This window comes from Pelophylax lessonae (assembly GCF_965119305.1).
Source record: "Pelophylax lessonae genome assembly, chromosome: 5".
Taxonomy (NCBI): Eukaryota; Metazoa; Chordata; class Amphibia; order Anura; family Ranidae; genus Pelophylax; species Pelophylax lessonae.
This window is the reverse complement of record NC_138772.1, coordinates 309,884,056-309,903,562: the sequence shown is the minus strand read 5'-3', so window position 1 is coordinate 309,903,562 and position 19,507 is coordinate 309,884,056. Positions and strand designations below refer to the sequence as shown.

Here is a 19,507-nt window from a genome sequence, read left to right as displayed (position 1 = left end):
ATAGGTTTCCTAATGTGACAGAACACGTAGCAGCGGCGGACATTTTCTTACACCTACGCAAGTCTTGAATCGTACATTTGTTGTAACAGAAAATGTTGTGAATCGCATACTCCACACAGCGGTGTGTGGTGCAAATTCCAAGAAGTAGATAGTAATAAAATGTGAACAGCAATATTCAAATGAAATATAACAGCACGATTTGCATACTAGACAAAAAAAATGCCTCATGTGCGTCTTTGGTGCGGATACAGCGCGAATTCAGCCATACAAAGTGTATGGCTGAAATTCGCACCGCACAGTAGATCGCATGTAATGAAGGAGCAGTGCGTTACGAATTACATGCGATCTCCGCAGCCGCACAAGTGTGAACCGGCACTTACAGTGCATTTTGTTTTAGCACTGATCACTGGATTGGTGTCACTGGTCCCTAAAAAGTGTCACTTAAGCCCCGTACACACGTACCGATCGTCGGCCGACCGATCGGCCGTCTTTTGTCCCCGGGCTGTCGTGTCCACTGAAAAGTGCAAAAGACTGCACACGAATTTTGTCCGCCGACTGCAGAAGTGATGTCATGTGATGGTTAACTTTCCCTGTGTTTTTTCTTTTCTGAGCATGCCCAGTCTTGCAAATCTGCTGTCTGTCGGCCGAATTCTGTATTGACTGGCGAACAATCGGCCGTTCTGGTGTCGGCATACAAAAATTTTAATGCTTGCACGACAGATTCGGTTCGGCCGAAAGTGCGCTTTCGGAAGCATCATACTAACAAGCCGAAAATCGGCCGAACATTTTCGGCTGACAATCGGTACGTGTGTACGGGCCTTTAGTGTCAGATTTGTTTGCTGCAATGTCGCAGTCCTGTTATGATTGCAGTCATTGCTAGTAAAAACAATTAAAAAAAAAATAAAATGTCCATTAAAAAACAATAAAAAAGGACATAAATGTATCTCATAGTTTGTAGACGCGATAACTTTTGCGCAATCCAATCAATATACACTTATTAGGATTTTCTTTTTTTTTTAACCAAAAATATGTAGAATACATATTGGCCTAAATTGATAAAAAAAAATAAGATTTTTTTTATTAGGAATAGCAGAAAGTAAAAAATATTTATTATTTCTTTGTTTATAGCACAAAAAATAAAAACCGCAGAGGTCGTCAAACACCACCAAAAGAAATCTCTATTGGTGGAGGAAAAAGGGACTTAAAGTTTATTTGGGTGCAGCGTCGCACGACTGCGCAATTGTCAGTTAAAGTAACGCAGTGCCGGATCACAAAAAATGGCCTGGTCACTAAGGGGGTAAAACCTTCCGGAACTGAAATGGTTAAAGGATCATAGTAATCTTTTTCTCCCCCCCTATTATATCACACCCCCACCTCTACCATATTGTGTCCCCTCATAATAAGAGTAGCAGCCCTCCCTCTATATGAGCCCAGTACGTACATCGTGGTGATCCTCCACCACCCACACCGGCAGCTCCCGGTATCTCCTGAGGCGATGAGTTACCGACGAGCCACCACTCATCTTCTCTCAGAAACAGGAAACCAGGCCAGGACTGAGCACACACCGACACCTTCTCTCTGATAGGTCTACACCGACACACTCTCCTATACCCCTACCTGCACGCTTCCCCAACTACCGCCATGTTTAATAAGGGCAACCCCAACATTTCCACATAGCGGCTTTTTGGAACGTCGTGCCTAACAAAAATAAACGTTCCACGCTTCTCTTAGCTTGCGTTCAGCATTCTTCCTAATAAAAAATGTGAGCTGTTATCCCGTAAACAAGGCAACAAGACGCATTGCATCCTCTATGGTGCATCCGTTCCATATACACTTCGTACAGGAGCTTCCCTTAGTAAAAATGGCTGTCGGAGACTCGGACCAAGAAGCTGAAGGACCTGGAATGACAGGGTGTTTGTCCAATGGGTGCGTGGCAATTCCCCATGTGACCTGACCCGGCTCGGTGGAGGGCGGGACATCCTGTGGTGGTGTGTCTGCAGCCAGTGCTTGGTGAGTGTTGCAGTGTATTGATGTGCTGTGTTGTTATGTTTTCTTTATGTATACAGAGTTCATTCTTCGAGTGACATGTCAGCAATTTATGGACGATTTTATTTACAGGATAGACTTGCCATTGAATTAAAATATGGACATTCCTATAGTGGAGGTACAAGGATGCTCTGTGCCTGAAATAGAGTGCCCATCATGTTTTCATAGGTTTTATGTCCAATCATAATCAAGTCTTGTATTGCAAGGGCCACCTCCCCCTCCTACTGTCTCATCAGTTTAGAGCGGAGTTCCACCCATTTTTGTATTTAATAAAAAGTAGCTGCTGACTTTAAAAAACACACACTCACCTATCCCACGGTCCAGCGATGCTCCTGGCAGGAGCCTCAGTTCTCCCCCTCTTTTCCCTCTCTTCTCCCCGCGGCGCCGGCATTTCTAGTGTGGGCACCCGGCAGTGGCAGCTTGCGTCTTCACAGCCGGGTGCGCACTGAATGGACAGGCAATCTTCTGGGACCTCTGACGTGTCCCAGAAGATTGCAGGGAGGAAGGGGGGAGAGGAGAACTTCTGCTGGAGCCACCTAGGCGGCCCGAGCGGAAGTGGGGGCAGGTACCTATCAAATGTAGGAACCCACATCCCCCCCCCCCAAAAAATGATATGCCAAATGTGGCATGTCAGTGGGTCAGGAGGCCTTAGCGCCCATTCACACTGGCGCGACACGACTTGCTGGGGCGACCTGACCTCGGCGCGACTTGCACGGACTTCATATCATTAAAGTCAATGCAAGTCGCCTCCAGGTCGCCCCAAAGTAGTACAGGACCCTTTTTCTAAGTCGGAGCGACTTGTTTCGCTCCTATTAGAACGGGTCCTATACTATTCAATGGCGGGCGACCTACCGCGACTTGTCAGGCGACCAAGTCGCGCTAGTGTGAATGGGGTCTTAAAGCGAAAGTTCCATTTTTGGGTGGAACTCTGCTTTAATCAGGGACACTTTTATAAACATGTTTACAAATATCTTGTGTGCAAACTGCAAAGACTATAACATTTTGTTCCTGTGTTGCGTCGTGCGTTAACCAGCATTGTTCCGAACAACTGAATCACCCAAGCGCTCACTCCGATGGGAATGATAGGCGTGCCGCTCTCCTCAGGCAGGGAACTCCAAGAAAGATACACATGAAAGGTGGCACAGACACCTAGTGCATTATCCTTGGACACCTTTAAAAAGTTTATTAAAATGCCAAACATACTCACAGTCATGAAGAGCATAAATCACATGGAATGAGTCCACCACATGTGGAAACGAACATGTCCCTGTATTTGGACTGCTGACGTGTTTCGGGAGGCACGCTCCCTTCCTCAGAGCTCTGTTAATGAGCATTGCATAAAGGCAGCCTGCTGCGCTGCGACTCCGTACTCTTCATTTGAATGGGCTGCCTAGAAGTGCATGTACTATATTTGTTAATACAGTAAACCCCCCTCCATTGCAGGGTTACGTTCCGGACCCAGCCGCGAAAAGTGAAAATCCGCGAAATAGAAAAACCCTATTAAAATGCATTGTAGGCATGTTTTTTTTACTGTCACTGTACATGTAAAAGCATTTTAAGGTCTTTAAACACACTTTTAAAACAACAAAAACTCATTTAAACACATAAAAGCTACTGAGAGACATAGCAAGAGCTATGGAAAACACAAAAATATTTCATTTTTAATGATTTATATAGTAAAATAACATTACAAAAAAAACGCAATATACCGGGACCGCAAAAACTGAACCGCGATGGAGCGGGGGTTTACTGTACAGTAAACTGCAATACACAGCAGTGCGGTGTACTGTAATGCACATCTGGCTCAGGTTGAATGGCAACACACTAACGTGCTTAATGAATGTCACTGTGCGATGCAATGACATATGTGTTAGCACAGCACATTGGCATGATTGGACCCTGAACAGTGAATTTTAGTGCATTGCAAGCCAGTGCACTAGAGAGATTACCAGCAGTAGGAAGGGGGTTCTGGTTCTCCTATGTCACTGATGGCGAACCTTTGCACCCCAGATGTTTTGGAACTACATTTCCCATGATGCTTATGCACTCTGCAGTGTAGTTGAGCTGCTTGAGCATCTTGGGAAATGTAGTTCCAAAACATTTGGGGTGCCAAGGTTCACCATCACTGCATTATAGATCTTTTGTGAGACCTCATTTAGAATACTGTGCTTAGTTCTGGAGACCTCACTTACAAAAAGATATTGACAAGATAGAATGAGTCCAGAGATGGGTAACAAAAACAGTGAAAGGTCTGGGGAATAACACCTATCGAGAGGGACTTCAGGAACTTAAAAGAGATGTATGTTTTTTACATTTTATTTTCATACTTACCTAGGTGGATGCTGCATTGGTCCCCCAGCACCTCTAACACTGGGAACCAAGGTGATTGAACACTGCCGATCGCTCGGTTCTCACAGCTCCCCAAGCAGATAGCTGCTGACTATCAGTCAGCAGCTCACTGCTCTGCCCCCATGCTCACTGGAGCGCTGGGCTTTGGATGGGGGCGGCTGGCTCAGGCTCTCAGCAGCTCACTGAGAGACTGAGGTGGGTGCCAGTCCAGGCATATGTGTGGATCCCGACTCCATGATGATGCCTGAGCTTGAACTGAGAATGGACTAAAGACTGCTGTTTACTGAAAACGGGTCACAGGTGTGCAAAACAAACTGCACTCCTGTGATCCATAGGAGATGTACAGCCAAATAAACTTTGGCTGTACTTCTCCTTTAATATGTACAGTCCAGGGGAAAGAAGGGAAATGGGAGACATGATTGAAACCTTTAAATACACCAAGGGGGTGAATAAGGCTCAGGAGGGCAGTTTTTTCAATGTGAAACCAAAATCAAGAACATGGGGATGTGACCTCAAACTAACTGGAGGAAAGTTCAAAACTAATCTTAGAAAGTATTATTTTACTGAAAGGGTTGGTAATGATTGGAATAAACTTCCAGTAGAGGTATAGAGACAGTGAACAGTAAATGGCTTCAAACAAACATAGATCTATACTCAAACAATACTCAAAAACAAGCATAAAAAAAATGGTCAGACTCAAAGGACTACTTGGTCTTTTTTCTGCTGTTACTTTTCTATGTGCACTGGAGCTGCATTGCTTTAGTTAGCTCTATAGCTTTTTTACAGTAAGAGCTGTGAAAATGTGTGCTTTGGAGCTGCATTGCCATAGTACTTTGTTTGCACTGGAGCTGCATTGCCTTTAGTGCCTTGTGTGCACAGGAGCTGCATTGCCTTTAGTACCTTGTGTGCACCGGAGCTGCATTGCCTTTAGTGCCTTGTGTGCACAGGAGCTGCATTGCCTTTAGTACCTTGTGTACACAGGAGCTGCATTGCCTTTAGTACCTTGTGTGCACCAGAGCTGCATTGCCTTTAGTGCCTTGTGTGCACAGGAGCTGCATTGCCTTTAGTACCTTGTGTGCACCAGAGCTGCATTGCCTTTAGTGCCTTGTGTGCACAGGAGCTGCATTGCCTTTAGTGCCTTGTGTGCACAGGAGCTGCATTGCCTTTAGTGCCTTGTGTACACAGGAGCTGCATTGCCTTTAGTGCCTTGTGTACACAGGAGCTGCATTGCCTTTAGTGCCTTGTGTACACAGGAGCTGCATTGCCTTTAGTGCCTTGTGTACACAGGAGCTGCATTGCCTTTAGTGCCTTGTGTACACAGGAGCTGCATTGCCTTTAGTGCCTTGTGTACACAGGAGCTGCATTGCCTTTAGTGCCTTGTGTACACAGGAGCTGCATTGCCTTTAGTGCCTTGTGTGCACCGGAGCTGCATTGCCTTTAGTGCCTTGTGTACACAGGAGCTGCATTGCCTTTAGTGCCTTGTGTACACAGGAGCTGTATTGCCTTTAGTGCCTTGTGTACACAGGAGCTGCATTGCCTTTAGTGCCTTGTGTACACAGGCGCTGTATTGCCTTTAGTGCCTTGTGTACACAGGAGCTGCATTGCCTTTAGTGCCTTGTGTACACAGGAGCTGTATTGCCTTTAGTGCCTTGTGTACACAGGAGCTGCATTGCCTTTAGTGCCTTGTGTACACAGGAGCTGTATTGCCTTTAGTGCCTTGTGTGCACCGGAGCTGCATTGCCTTTAGTGCCGTGTGTGCACAGGAGCTGCATTGCCTTTAGTGCCTTGTGTGCACAGGAGCTGCATTGCCTTTAGTGCCTTGTGTGCACCGGAGCTGCATTGCCTTTAGTGCCTTGTGTGCACCGGAGCTGCATTGCCTTTAGTGCCTTGTGTGCACCGGAGCTGCATTGCCTTTAGTGCCTTGTGTGCACCGGAGCTGCATTGCCTTTAGTGCCTTGTGTGCACCGGAGCTGCATTGCCTTTAGTGCCTTGTGTGCACCGGAGCTGCATTGCCTTTAGTGCCTTGTGTGCACCGGAGCTGCATTGGCTTTAGTGCCTTGTGTGCACCGGAGCTGCATTGCCTTTAGTGCCTTGTGTGCACCGGAGCTGCATTGCCTTTAGTGCCTTGTGTGCACCGGAGCTGCATTGCCTTTAGTGCCTTGTGTGCACCGGAGCTGCATTGCCTTTAGTGCCGTGTGTGCACAGGAGCTGCATTGCCTTTAGTGCCTTGTGTGCACCGGAGCTGCATTGCCTTTAGTGCCTTGTGTGCACAGGAGCTGGATTGCTTTAGTGCCTTGTGTGCACAGGAGCTGCATTGCTTTAGTGCCTTGTGTGCATCGGAGCTGCATTGATTTATTACCTTGTGTTCATTGGAGCTGCATTGCTTTAGTACCTTGTGTTCATTGGAGCTGCATTGCTTTAGTACCTTGTGTGCATCGAAGCTGCATTGCCTTAGTGCTTTGTGTGCAACAGAGCTGCATTGCCTTAGTGCGCATCAGAACAGCATTGCCCTAACTAGTGCCTTAGTGCATTGGAGCTGCGTTGTCTTAGTGCCTTTGGTACATCAGAGCGACATTGCGGAAAAACACACATATCCATAGCTCGGCTCAAAACCAGCATCTCCTGCATATGTGTGGGAGCTGGCCATTGCAGTACTTCTCCACTCTTCATTGAAAATAATAAAAACTATCAGCCACGGTCCAATTAGCTCTTTTTGCAGTATTTTTAATAATCAGTGATTTGACTGAACACAGTAATGCCTTGTGTACACAGGAGCTGCATTGCCTTTAGTGCCTTGTGTGCACCGGAGCTGCATTGCCTTTAGTGCCTTGTGTACACAGGAGCTGCATTGCCTTTAGTGCCTTGTGTACACAGGAGCTGTATTGCCTTTAGTGCCTTGTGTACACAGGAGCTGCATTGCCTTTAGTGCCTTGTGTACACAGGCGCTGTATTGCCTTTAGTGCCTTGTGTACACAGGAGCTGCATTGCCTTTAGTGCCTTGTGTACACAGGAGCTGTATTGCCTTTAGTGCCTTGTGTACACAGGAGCTGCATTGCCTTTAGTGCCTTGTGTACACAGGAGCTGCATTGCCTTTAGTGCCGTGTGTGCACAGGAGCTGCATTGCCTTTAGTGCCTTGTGTGCACAGGAGCTGCATTGCCTTTAGTGCCTTGTGTGCACCGGAGCTGCATTGCCTTTAGTGCCTTGTGTGCACCGGAGCTGCATTGGCTTTAGTGCCTTGTGTGCACCGGAGCTGCATTGGCTTTAGTGCCTTGTGTGCACCGGAGCTGCATTGCCTTTAGTGCCTTGTGTGCACCGGAGCTGCATTGGCTTTAGTGCCTTGTGTGCACCGGAGCTGCATTGCCTTTAGTGCCTTGTGTGCACCGGAGCTGCATTGCCTTTAGTGCCGTGTGTGCACAGGAGCTGCATTGCCTTTAGTGCCTTGTGTGCACCGGAGCTGCATTGCCTTTAGTGCCTTGTGTGCACAGGAGCTGGATTGCTTTAGTGCCTTGTGTGCACAGGAGCTGCATTGCTTTAGTGCCTTGTGTGCATCGGAGCTGCATTGATTTATTACCTTGTGTTCATTGGAGCTGCATTGCTTTAGTACCTTGTGTGCATCGAAGCTGCATTGCCTTAGTGCTTTGTGTGCAACAGAGCTGCATTGCCTTAGTGCGCATCAGAACAGCATTGCCCTAACTAGTGCCTTAGTGCATTGGAGCTGCGTTGTCTTAGTGCCTTTGGTACATCAGAGCGACATTGCGGAAAAACACACATATCCATAGCTCGGCTCAAAACCAGCATCTCCTGCATATGTGTGGGAGCTGGCCATTGCAGTACTTCTCCACTCTTCATTGAAAATAATAAAAACTATCAGCCATGGTCCAATTAGCTCTTTTTGCAGTATTTTTAATAATCAGTGATTTGACTGAACACAGTAATGCCTTGTGTACACAGGAGCTGCATTGCCTTTAGTGCCTTGTGTGCACCGGAGCTGCATTGCCTTTAGTGCCTTGTGTACACAGGAGCTGCATTGCCTTTAGTGCCTTGTGTACACAGGAGCTGTATTGCCTTTAGTGCCTTGTGTACACAGGAGCTGCATTGCCTTTAGTGCCTTGTGTACACAGGCGCTGTATTGCCTTTAGTGCCTTGTGTACACAGGAGCTGCATTGCCTTTAGTGCCTTGTGTACACAGGAGCTGTATTGCCTTTAGTGCCTTGTGTACACAGGAGCTGCATTGCCTTTAGTGCCTTGTGTACACAGGAGCTGCATTGCCTTTAGTGCCGTGTGTGCACAGGAGCTGCATTGCCTTTAGTGCCTTGTGTGCACAGGAGCTGCATTGCCTTTAGTGCCTTGTGTGCACCGGAGCTGCATTGCCTTTAGTGCCTTGTGTGCACCGGAGCTGCATTGGCTTTAGTGCCTTGTGTGCACCGGAGCTGCATTGGCTTTAGTGCCTTGTGTGCACCGGAGCTGCATTGCCTTTAGTGCCTTGTGTGCACCGGAGCTGCATTGGCTTTAGTGCCTTGTGTGCACCGGAGCTGCATTGCCTTTAGTGCCTTGTGTGCACCGGAGCTGCATTGCCTTTAGTGCCGTGTGTGCACAGGAGCTGCATTGCCTTTAGTGCCTTGTGTGCACCGGAGCTGCATTGCCTTTAGTGCCTTGTGTGCACAGGAGCTGGATTGCTTTAGTGCCTTGTGTGCACAGGAGCTGCATTGCTTTAGTGCCTTGTGTGCATCGGAGCTGCATTGATTTATTACCTTGTGTTCATTGGAGCTGCATTGCTTTAGTACCTTGTGTGCATCGAAGCTGCATTGCCTTAGTGCTTTGTGTGCAACAGAGCTGCATTGCCTTAGTGCGCATCAGAACAGCATTGCCCTAACTAGTGCCTTAGTGCATTGGAGCTGCGTTGTCTTAGTGCCTTTGGTACATCAGAGCGACATTGCGGAAAAACACACATATCCATAGCTCGGCTCAAAACCAGCATCTCCTGCATATGTGTGGGAGCTGGCCATTGCAGTACTTCTCCACTCTTCATTGAAAATAATAAAAACTATCAGCCATGGTCCAATTAGCTCTTTTTGCAGTATTTTTAATAATCAGTGATTTGACTGAACACAGTAATGTCTCCGAACCAAAACCAACCTTCCTTGATGCGTTTCACCACTCTTGGCTTGCTCACAAGCATAGGGAAAGTCTGGAGGAAAGTTTGGACTTCCCCTATCCTTGTGAGCAAGCCAAGAAGTATACACTTTCCTACAGACTTTACCTATCGTGTCTCCCCTTTCCTTCCTCCAGACTGTACATATTAAGTTCCTGAAGTCATTCTCGATATGTTTTATCCCCCAGACCTTTCACCATTTTTGATACCCATCTCTGGACTTGTTCTATCTTATCAATATATTTTTGTAAGTGAGGTCTCTGGAACTGGGCACATTATTGTAAATGAGGTCTCACTAAAGATTTTATATAGGGGAATCAGAGCCTCCTGCTGGTGAATCCTCCCTACTCTACTGTCTTTACTGTACTGTGTGTGGCCTGGTATTGTCATTTCCCAAACATTTGAATCCTGGAACCAGGTCTCTGTAATTGCAACAAGGTCCAAGGTGTCCCAAGATTCATGATCTGTCAGCTCACAAAGCTTGTGGGCTTAACTATGAGCATTAGTGCACATGACATGACATAACATGGGTGCAGGGTGTTCACTAAACATGGGCCACAAAGGCACTGCTGGCTTCCCTCCTCTCCTCACCCGCCGGCTGCTGTGGGGAACTGTTAGGCTACATTCACACCTGAGCGTAGCATTTTCGCGCGTTTTTTACCGCAATTTTACCGCAATTTACAGGCGTTTTTTGTGCAGGCGTTTTTAGATTGAATAGAGACCAATGGAAAACGCCTGTAATCTGCCCAAAAAGAAGCTCATGTACTTTTTTGAGCGTTGGGCGTTTTGCTCACAGCGTCAAAACGCTCAGATGTGAACAGGGGCCATTGAAATGTTCACATGATCAAGTTTTCTCCAGCAGGGAAAAATAATAACATTCCTGATCTCCCAAGAGGCAATCAGATATTCCCTGGATCAACTTTACCTATAAATGTTAGTATCCAGTTATATTTTGTGCATTTAGGAAAGGATCCAAGCCTTTTTGAAACAATCTACTGAGCTGGCTAGAACCAGCTCTTGAGGGAGTCTATTTCATATTTCCCCAGCCTTTACTGTAAAGAAGCCTTTCCGTATTTGGAGATTTTAATTTCTTCTCCAAATGTAACGAGTGCCCCCTTGTCCTCTGTGATGATCTGAAAGTGAATAACTGTACACCAAGTTCACTATATAGACTATATATTTTTATACACGTTGATCATATCTCCTCTTAAAGCGGAGCTCCACCTAAAAGGGGAAGCTCTGTTTGTCTGCCCCTCTCCCCCACATTTTTGCACCTTTTGGGGGGGATCGGGTACCTGGTTTTGAGAGGTACCTGCTCCTACTTCTGGCTCGGTTGGCCACGGAGAACTTAGCCGGAAGTTTGGCTCCTGCCTCCTTCCTCCACAGCCCGCCCATTCACAAAGCGTGGCGCACTTCGCAGATGTGCAGTTGGAAACCAACTGTGAAGCCGCAAGTTTTCACTGCCATTTTCCCTTAGTCTAGATGGTGGCGCCAATCGGCTCGGGTGAGGACACCTCTGGATTCCTGGACAGGTAAGTGCCCTAATATTGAAATTCAGCAGCTACAGTATTTGTGTTTGCTGCTGAGTTTTCATTTTTTTCTAAAACTCTGAAGGAGCCTGGCTCCTCTTTAATCTCCTCTTAAGGGAGAAAAATTCAGTTCCTATAATCTATCCTCACAGCTGAACTCCTCCATGCCTCTTATCAATTTGATTGCCCTTCTCTGCACTTTCTCCAGTTCTCCAATATTCTTTTTGTTAACTGGTGCCCCAAAACTGAACCCAAACAAACTGCTGCCTTCACTACTAGATGTGTGTGCTGTATAAACTGTATGTAGCCTCAGCTATTTAGCCTTCACGAAAGCATTAAGTTCGGCTTTAAATAGTTAATGATTGCTTGAAATACAAAATACATTTTTAGAATTTGTAATGAATGTGGACATTAATTGCCTCTATTTTTTTGCTTTTTCATGTTTAGATCATGTCGTTGCATGCAGGGAGAGGAGGACCACAGGCTCGAGCAGGCCCTGGAGCTCCAGTACAGACCTATCGGCCACAAAATGTTAGGCCTGCCCAGATGCAGCAGTCTTCTGGGCAGTATTGCTATGACCCACAAAGTACCCCTCCTCCAACATTTTCCAGCATTCCTAACACAAGTTACATACCTCCGAGGCCAGATTACATGTGCTATCCTCCACCGGTTGCCCCGCCTACCCAAAATGCAGTAAACCAATGTCTTCCAAGGCCAACGTATCCTATTAGACAGAGTTACCCAATGCCACCGTGTTTTCCTCCTGCTCCACCATCTGCACTTGGCCCAGGAAATCCTCCACCCACTGGACCACCTACTGCACAAGGCACCTATCCTTATATTGCCCCCCCTCTTATGCCGCCACCACCTATTATGCCTCCTCCTTTACCACATGTGGGTTATCAGCCAGTATACCCCTCTGGATATCCACCCCAGGCTTTTCCCCCACCGCCACCTCCTCCTCAACCTGTGCCCAGCTTTAGTAGCTATCAACAGAATTCAGCTTCTTTTCAAGGCAGTAGCCACTACAGGCACACAAGTCATGGTCCATATCAGACAGATAAACCACAGAGTGATCACCGAACACAGGACAGAAGCAAACATTACGATGCTCATCGACATAGGGAATACAGTCACAGTGATAGACACCGCTCTGAGAAACATGGTGATCGCAGAGATCGAGGAAGAAGCCCTGACCGTGCAAGGCGACTAGATAGTAGTCGGCGTAGATCGGAGTATGAGTACAGTAGGACACCTTTTCGTGGCAGAACTCCACCACGTCATGGAAGTTATGAGCGCAGCAGGTAAGATATACCTTTGCAGTGAACTATGTAAGTGTTTTTTAATTAGGGCTTATGCACAAAGACGACTTCTCTTTCGTTCATTGAGGGACACAGCTCCTTATATTCATAACCACTGGGTTATACTGCCCCCTACAGGAGTAGGACAGAAAATAATTTTGGCTACACCCATGGGCAGTCCCAGGAGGTATACTCCCTCTCTCTGCTATAGCCACTCAATTCTTTTTTTCTGCCTAGTCAGGAGTAAGGACTTATTTCCTTGTTGTTTCCTTGATCCTTGGTCCTGGCAACATTTTTTAGATAGAAAATGTTTTCCTCCTCCTGGATTTTTTCCTGTGAGATCTACAGTCAAATGCCTGACTGGGTGACGGGCTCGATAATCTAGATCCAGTGGTCACCCCAGTCTGGCCAGCGAGCATGCGCAGACCTCAGCTCCGCGTTAGGTCAGCCCTACTGGAAAAACTGGTTAAACGCCTAGCGAGGTCGCACACGGCAGGGTCTCGGCCCGAGTCGCAACGTTCCTCCTGGCCGACAGCCCCCCCTTTTCGAGGGAGAGAGGTTCTGTCTGGAGTGATGCCCACCTGGTTCTTGGTCTGGTAAGTAGCTGCCCCCCCCTTTCCCCCTGGAGAGTTTTGGGGTGGACGTGGGCCCCTCCTTGGGATGGTCGGACTCCCAAGTTCCCCACCTTCCCGCATGCACCCCCCGCCAAGTTCCTCATCCTGCCCCCCCCATACTGGGACTGTTGGGGTGATCTGGCCTCTTTCCTGGGATGGGGGCAGGGGCTAACTGGCAATGGGGGGCCAGGAGGGAGGGGGTTGTGCCGCTGGCAACCGGATGATCTACTGTGCGGGGGGGGGGGGGGGGGGACATTGTACCTGGTGAGAGCTTCTGCCGGGGCCCCTTGTCCTGCCTGGATCCGTCCTTTGGGCCTGGTCTCTTTCCTGGGTCCCTTTAAGTCTTGTAGTGCCATGCGGGGGCCACCATTTTGTTGTAGCCTGTGTGTTTCTATACACGCCGGCCATGTTTGTGTGGTCCAGTGGCCATTTTGTTGTGGTTTGCCATTGGAAATAGCAGCAGCAATGACAGTGGAGCCCTGTGGGTGGCGATTTTCGTGGTATGAGTCCCTCCTCATCCCCTGGTGCTGACTCCTGGATCATTTCTGTGGTTGGGGGAGTCTGGTGTGGTCCTCTTCCCTATCTGCTGAGGATCTCTTGGTGCTTTGTGCCTGGCGACTGGGTGGTGCTGCCAGCGCGGCGGGGGTTGTCCCTTAGCAGTGTTTACACTTTTTGTGGGGTCCCCCTGGTGACTCCTGGAGTCTTTGGAGCACGTTTCCCCACCTGATCCCCTCTCTGAGGCTGCGGGGCCCTCCAGGTCCCAACCATCCATCCATGCACTGACCGCTGTACTGGAGTCCCTTGTGTCCCAGATGGAGGTGGCTTTCGGGCGACGGGCTAGCAGAAAGCTCCCTCTGCCTTCCCCTGGCTCATCTCTCTCATCAGATCCTGACTCTGATTCGGCCGCCACGGAGGTGGGTCACTCTGCTGTAGGGCTGCACGATATTGAAAAAAATCACATTGCAATATTTTTTTCCCAACGGTAAATATTGTTTTTTTTTTTTTTTTTGCGGCCGATCCTCTTAGTCGCGCATTTTTAGTAGTGCAGAGTTACTACAGCATGCCCCCATTCAATGCAGAGTTACTACAGCATGCCCCCATTGAATGCAGAGTTACCACAGCATGCCCCCCATCAATGCAGTGACCAGCGTGCCCCCCATCAATGCAGTGACCAGCGTGCCCCCCATCAATGCAGTGACCAGCGTGCCCCCCATCAATGCAGTGACCAGCGTGCCCCCCATCAATGCAGTGACCAGCGTGCTCCCCATCAATGCAGTGACCAGCGTGCCATGTCCCCTTCAATGCAGAGAGACTTACCTAAGGTAGAAGAACACAGCCTGATATCTGTCCCACATGTTCAGTCTGCCCTGCAGCTAGTTCTCCTGACCGAGCGGTGAGCGCCGTGAGGACAGCGAACCAATCACGTCGTGAGTAGCGGCACAGCGAATCAGGTGTGCAGGCACGCATGATTGGTTTGCTGTGCCGCTGCTCACGGCACGCTGCTCACCGCTCAGTCAGGAGATCTAGCTGCAGGCAGGGAGACTGAACATGTGGGACGGATGTCGGGCTGTATTCTTCTACCACCACTGTGAGTCCCGACTTCTCTGCCTTCACCATCGCATTTGATGGTGATGTGACTATCGCCCACGCTCACAGCACGATATCGATGTTCACATCGACTATCGTTCAGCCCTACTCTGCTGGGTCTGCATCCACGCGACTGGAATTCTCTGATAGTGAGGATGATTTCTCCACGTCTGCGACTGCGCATTAAAAGGCCCTGGCAGATGCACTGATTGTATCTGTGTGCGTGAGACCCTGAAGATGGAGGACGCAGGTGAAGCTGCGACGGAGGCGCAGGTACCCTTTGGCACTCACAAGCCATCCAAAGCAGCAAAGGTGTTTCCTTTCCCTGCCTATTTTGACAGAATTGTCACTAAAGAGTGGGGAAGACCAAAGCGCCCTCGTGGAGTCCCTAAGTCCTTTACTAGGTGTTACCCCTATGAGGAGTCCTTTATTTAAGAAGTGGACTGTGCCACCGGTGGTGGACCCTCCGGTTTCCAGACTAAACAAGGCAATCATGATTCCGTTGGAAGAGTTCCCGGCCTTTAAGGATCCGGCTGACCGGAAGGTGGAGGCTGTGGCCCACACTATGTACACTGTGGCTGGTTCGGCAATGAGGCCGGTATTCACCATTGCCCTAGTGTCGCAAACTCTGACCAAGTTGGCTAAGCTCCTACACCATGACCTGGAGGGGGAACAGCTCCCCCTGCCTTTGCCAAGCTAGTGGATCAGCTGGTCCAGGGGCTGCAGTTTATCTGTGATGCCTCTTTTGGATGCGACTCCCCTGGTGGCTCGCCTCTCTGTTTTGGCAGTGGTTCTTTGGCATGTCTTTTGGCTCAAGTGTTGGTCTGCGGATCAGACTTCAAAAAAGGTCTTGACTGCTCTACCTTTTCAAGGAGATCGCCTGTTTGGAGCTAGCCTGGATGACATCATTAAAGATCTCACAGTGGGTAAGAGCACTTTTCTTTCGCAGGCTAGTGAGGGTAAGGAACTTCATAGACGTGGGCCTTCCTTTCCAGCTCATAAGAAGTTTTTTGGTCCCTCAGGGTCGACTAACAAGGGCTTGAAGCCTTTCATGGCCTCTTCTGGAGGATCCAAATGAACCTGGTCTGGAAAGCCAACAATGGGCTTCTCCAGACCCGGGGACAAGGCTCCATCTGCATGAAAGTGCGCCCTCACCCTTATCGGGGGTGGGGGGAGGTCTTCGCTGGTTTCAGGACTCTTGGACTTCCCGGGTGCAGGACAAGCAGGCCTACAAAGTCATTCCGTCCGGCTACAAAGACGAGTTTCGCTCTTGTCCCCCGGCAAGGTTTTTTCCTTCCATCTTGCGCTTGTCCCCAGGCCGCTTACAGGGCCTGTTTGGGGCGGTACAAGACCTGTTTCTTCAAGGGGTGATTGTCCCGGTACCGACTTCGGAACGTTTTCAGGGTTTTTACTCAAGCCTGTTCACAGTTCCCAGGAAGGAAGGCAAAGTGTGTCCAATCCTGGGCCTCAAGGTGCTAAACTGCTTTTGTGCGAGTACAGAAGTTCTGAATGGAGTGGTGGCATCCTTGCGTCAGGGGAATTTCCTTGCCTTTATCGATATCAAGGATGCCTACCTTCACATTCCAATATGTGCCAGTCACCAGCGTTTTCTCCACTTTGCTGTGGGGGGAGGAGCATTATTAGTTTGTGGTGTCACATCTGCTCCTCGGGTCTTCACAAAAGTGTTAGCCCTGGTGCTAGCTTTGCTACACCAACAGGGGATCATGGTACTGGTCTACTTGGACAATCTTTTTCTGCGAGCGGAGTCTCCCTCTGCTCTGGTGGAGAACATGGAGATCACAATACGAACATTTTTAGAAGTCTGCTCTGGTTTCGTCCACAAAGCTGGACCTGACTCTGGACTCAGCCTTAGCCAGAGTGCTCTGTCTTCTGGAAAAACTCCAGAAATTACAGGCTGCAATTCGCCTCCTGCTGTCTAACAAATGATCATCCCTCCGAACTTGCATGCGGGTGCTTGGCCTGATGGTGTCTACCTTCGTGGCAGTTCCATACGAGGTCCCTGCACAGGGAAATTCTGACCAAATTGGACAAGACTCCGCAGTCTCTGGAGAATAAGTTCCGGCTGATTCGGGGCACGAAGAAGTCCCTGATATGGTGGCTTCGTTCTCTGGTATTTCGGCTGGGAAAATCCTTCCTCCCCTTGTATTTGACAGTGGTCACCACGGATGCCAGTCTGTCCGGCTGGGGAGACGTCCTTGGCAAGCATTCTGCTCAGGGAATCTGGACGCTGGAAGGGTCCAGACTCCTGATCAGTGTCTTGGAGCTTCAAGCGATCAGACTGTGTCTGGATCATTGGAAGGATCCTCTTCAGGGTTGTCCAGTTTGCAGTTAATCGGACAATGCCACTGCTATGGCTTATGTTAATCACCAAGGGGCACAAAAAGTATCCTGGTGGCTCTGGAGGTAGCTGGCATTCTAAGATGGGCAGAATGGTTCGTTCCAGCCCTCTCCACCGCACACATTCCCGGGTGGAAATTGGCAGGTGGATTACGTCAGTCGGGAGGCATTGGACAACGGGGAGTGGTTCCTTTCTCCAGAGGTGTTTTATCAGCTGTGTCTCCGGTGGGGCACCCCCAAGGTGGATCTATTGGTGTCTCGGCTCAACAGAAAGGTGCAGAGGTTTGTGGCTCAGTCAAGGGAATCTCTGGCAGATGCCACAGACACGCTGGTGGCCCCGTGGGGGTCAGTATTGTCTGATTTACGCCTTCCCTCCTGTCAAGCTTCTGCCCAGACTTCTATGCAGGATTGAGGTAGAAGGGATTCTGGTCATCTTATTGGGTCTGGATTGGCCTCGCCAGGCTTGGTACGCTGATCTGGTCTGGCTGGTCGCCGACTTTCATTGGCAGCTTCCTCTCAGGGAGGTTCTGCTGTCCCAAGGATCCATCTTCTATCCTGGTTTACAGTCGCTTGCTTTGATGGCTTGACTGTTAAACGCCAGGTGCTGAAGGACAGGGGTTTGTTTATCTGAGTCGGTGATTCCTACACTGTTGAAAGCTAGTAAATCTACTTCTTGGAAGATCTACCATCGTACGTGGAAGACGTACATTGGGTGGTGTGAGTCTCCTGGGGTTCTTCTTCGCTCCTGCTGTGGCTCGGATCTTGACCTTCCTTCAACAGGGGGGGGGGTTAACAGAAATTGACCTTGAGTACCATCCAGGGCCATGTGTTGGCTTTGGCGGTCTTGTTCCAATGACATTTGGCCACACATTCCCTGGTGCGTACCTTTCCTCCAGGGTGTCTGAAATGTTGTTCCTCCAGTGCGGGCTCCGTTGCTATCTTGGAATCTTAATTTGGTGTTTTCAGCTCTTCAGAAGCCTTCCTTGATTTATTTCATAATATTATTATAATATTCGGGAGATTCACCTGCTCACACTGTCCCAGAAGGTGGCCTTTTTAGTGGCTATCACTTCTGCGTGCAGAGTGTCGGGACCGGAGGCGTTATCCTGTCGTTCCCCCTCACCTGGTGACTCACCGGGATAAGTTGGTTCTTCGCACCTGTCCGTTGTTCCTTCCAAAGGTCGTCTGTGATTTTCATTTGAATGAAGACTCTGTGTTGCCTTCCCTGTGTCCCAGGCCTAAACATTCAAAGGAAATTGCCTTGGATGTGGTCTGGGCAATTAAGGTGTACCTGGCAGCTACGGAGTTCTTCATGAAGTCAGACTCTCCCTTTGTGCTCACAGATGGACCTCGAAAAGGGTTGTCCGCTTCCTCTGCGACCATTTCTTAGACGGATCAGAGAGACCGTGGTTCAGGCCTATTCCATCAGGGGTCAGGTTCCTCCTTTCCCTGTCAAGGCGCACTCTACTAGGGTGCTTAGTGCCTCCTTCCGTCATCAGGCGTCAGTGACGCAGGTTTGCAAAGCTGCCACTGGGTCGTCGTTGCACACTTTTACAATGTTTTATAAAGTGGATGTGTTGGCATCTGCAGATGCTTCTTTTGGCAGCAAGGTTTTGCAAGAGGACCTGATCCTCTTTGAGGGTGTATTGTTTTTTTTTTTCAGGTGGGTTCCGGTTGTTTGGTTGAGCCCTTGTTGCCTGGTTGGCTAATGTTTAGCCTTGGGAATTTTTTGGTTGTTCCCACCCTTCATGTTTAACACTGCTTTGGGACGTCCTAATGGTTATGAATACCAGGAGCTGTGTCTGTCAGTGCACGAAAGAGAAAATGGTATTTTTGATTTACCTTAAAATTCATTTCTCTGATGTTCATTGACAGACACCGCACCCACCCCGCTGTGGAGTTATTATTCTCCCGACACTGCTTGTTACGAAACTGAGTGGCTATAGCAGAGAGAGGGAGTATACCCCCTGGGACTGCCAATGGGTGTAACAAGAATTTTTTTCTGCCTACTGTCATACTCCTGTAGAGGGCAGTATAACCCACTGGTTATAAATACCAAGAGCTGTGTCCATCAATGAATATCGGAGAAATGGATTTTATGGTATGTCAAAAATCCCATTTTTTGCTCATACGTATACAGTGCCTTGAAAAGGTATTCATACCTCCTTGAAATTTTACACATTTTGTAATGTTACAACCAAAAATGTAAATGTATTTTATTGGGATTTTATATGATGGGCCAACAAAAAAGTGGCAAATAATTGTGAAGTGGCAGGAAAATGATAAATATTTTTTAAAAAGTTTTTACAAATATCTGATAAGTGTGGTGTAAATTTGTATTCAGCCCACTTTACTCTGATACCACTAACTAAAATCTAGTGGAACCAATTGCCTGCAGAAGTCACCTAATTAGTAAATTAAGTCCCCCTGTGTGTAATTTAATCTCAGTATAAATACAGATGTTCTGTGAAGCCCACAGTGGTTTGTTAGAAAACCTTAGTGAACAAACAGAATCATGAAGGCCAATGAGCACACCAGACAAGTCAGGAATAAAGTTGTGTAGAAGTTTT

The 19,507-nt window shown here is 48.4% G+C and overlaps 2 protein-coding genes across 2 annotated transcripts in view; one reads left to right on the top strand and one right to left on the bottom strand.

Moving 5' to 3' along the window:
• The window catches only part of LOC309556754 (UPF0489 protein C5orf22 homolog), a 137,132-nt gene extending 135,530 nt beyond the window's left edge, over window positions 1–1,602 (bottom strand). The window contains exon 1 of the mRNA XM_082259250.1: window positions 1,442–1,602. Coding sequence (XP_082115376.1) covers window positions 1,442–1,522 — 81 coding nt within the window. The 5' untranslated portion in view covers window positions 1,523–1,602. The remainder of the gene's footprint in view (window positions 1–1,441) is intronic.
• Window positions 1,603–1,959: 357 nt separating this feature from the next.
• The window catches only part of DROSHA (drosha ribonuclease III), a 649,328-nt gene continuing 631,780 nt past the window's right edge, over window positions 1,960–19,507 (top strand). Inside the window, exons 1-2 of the mRNA XM_082259249.1 lie at window positions 1,960–2,010; window positions 11,525–12,381. Coding sequence (XP_082115375.1) covers window positions 11,528–12,381 — 854 coding nt within the window. The 5' untranslated portion in view covers window positions 1,960–2,010; window positions 11,525–11,527. The remainder of the gene's footprint in view (window positions 2,011–11,524; window positions 12,382–19,507) is intronic.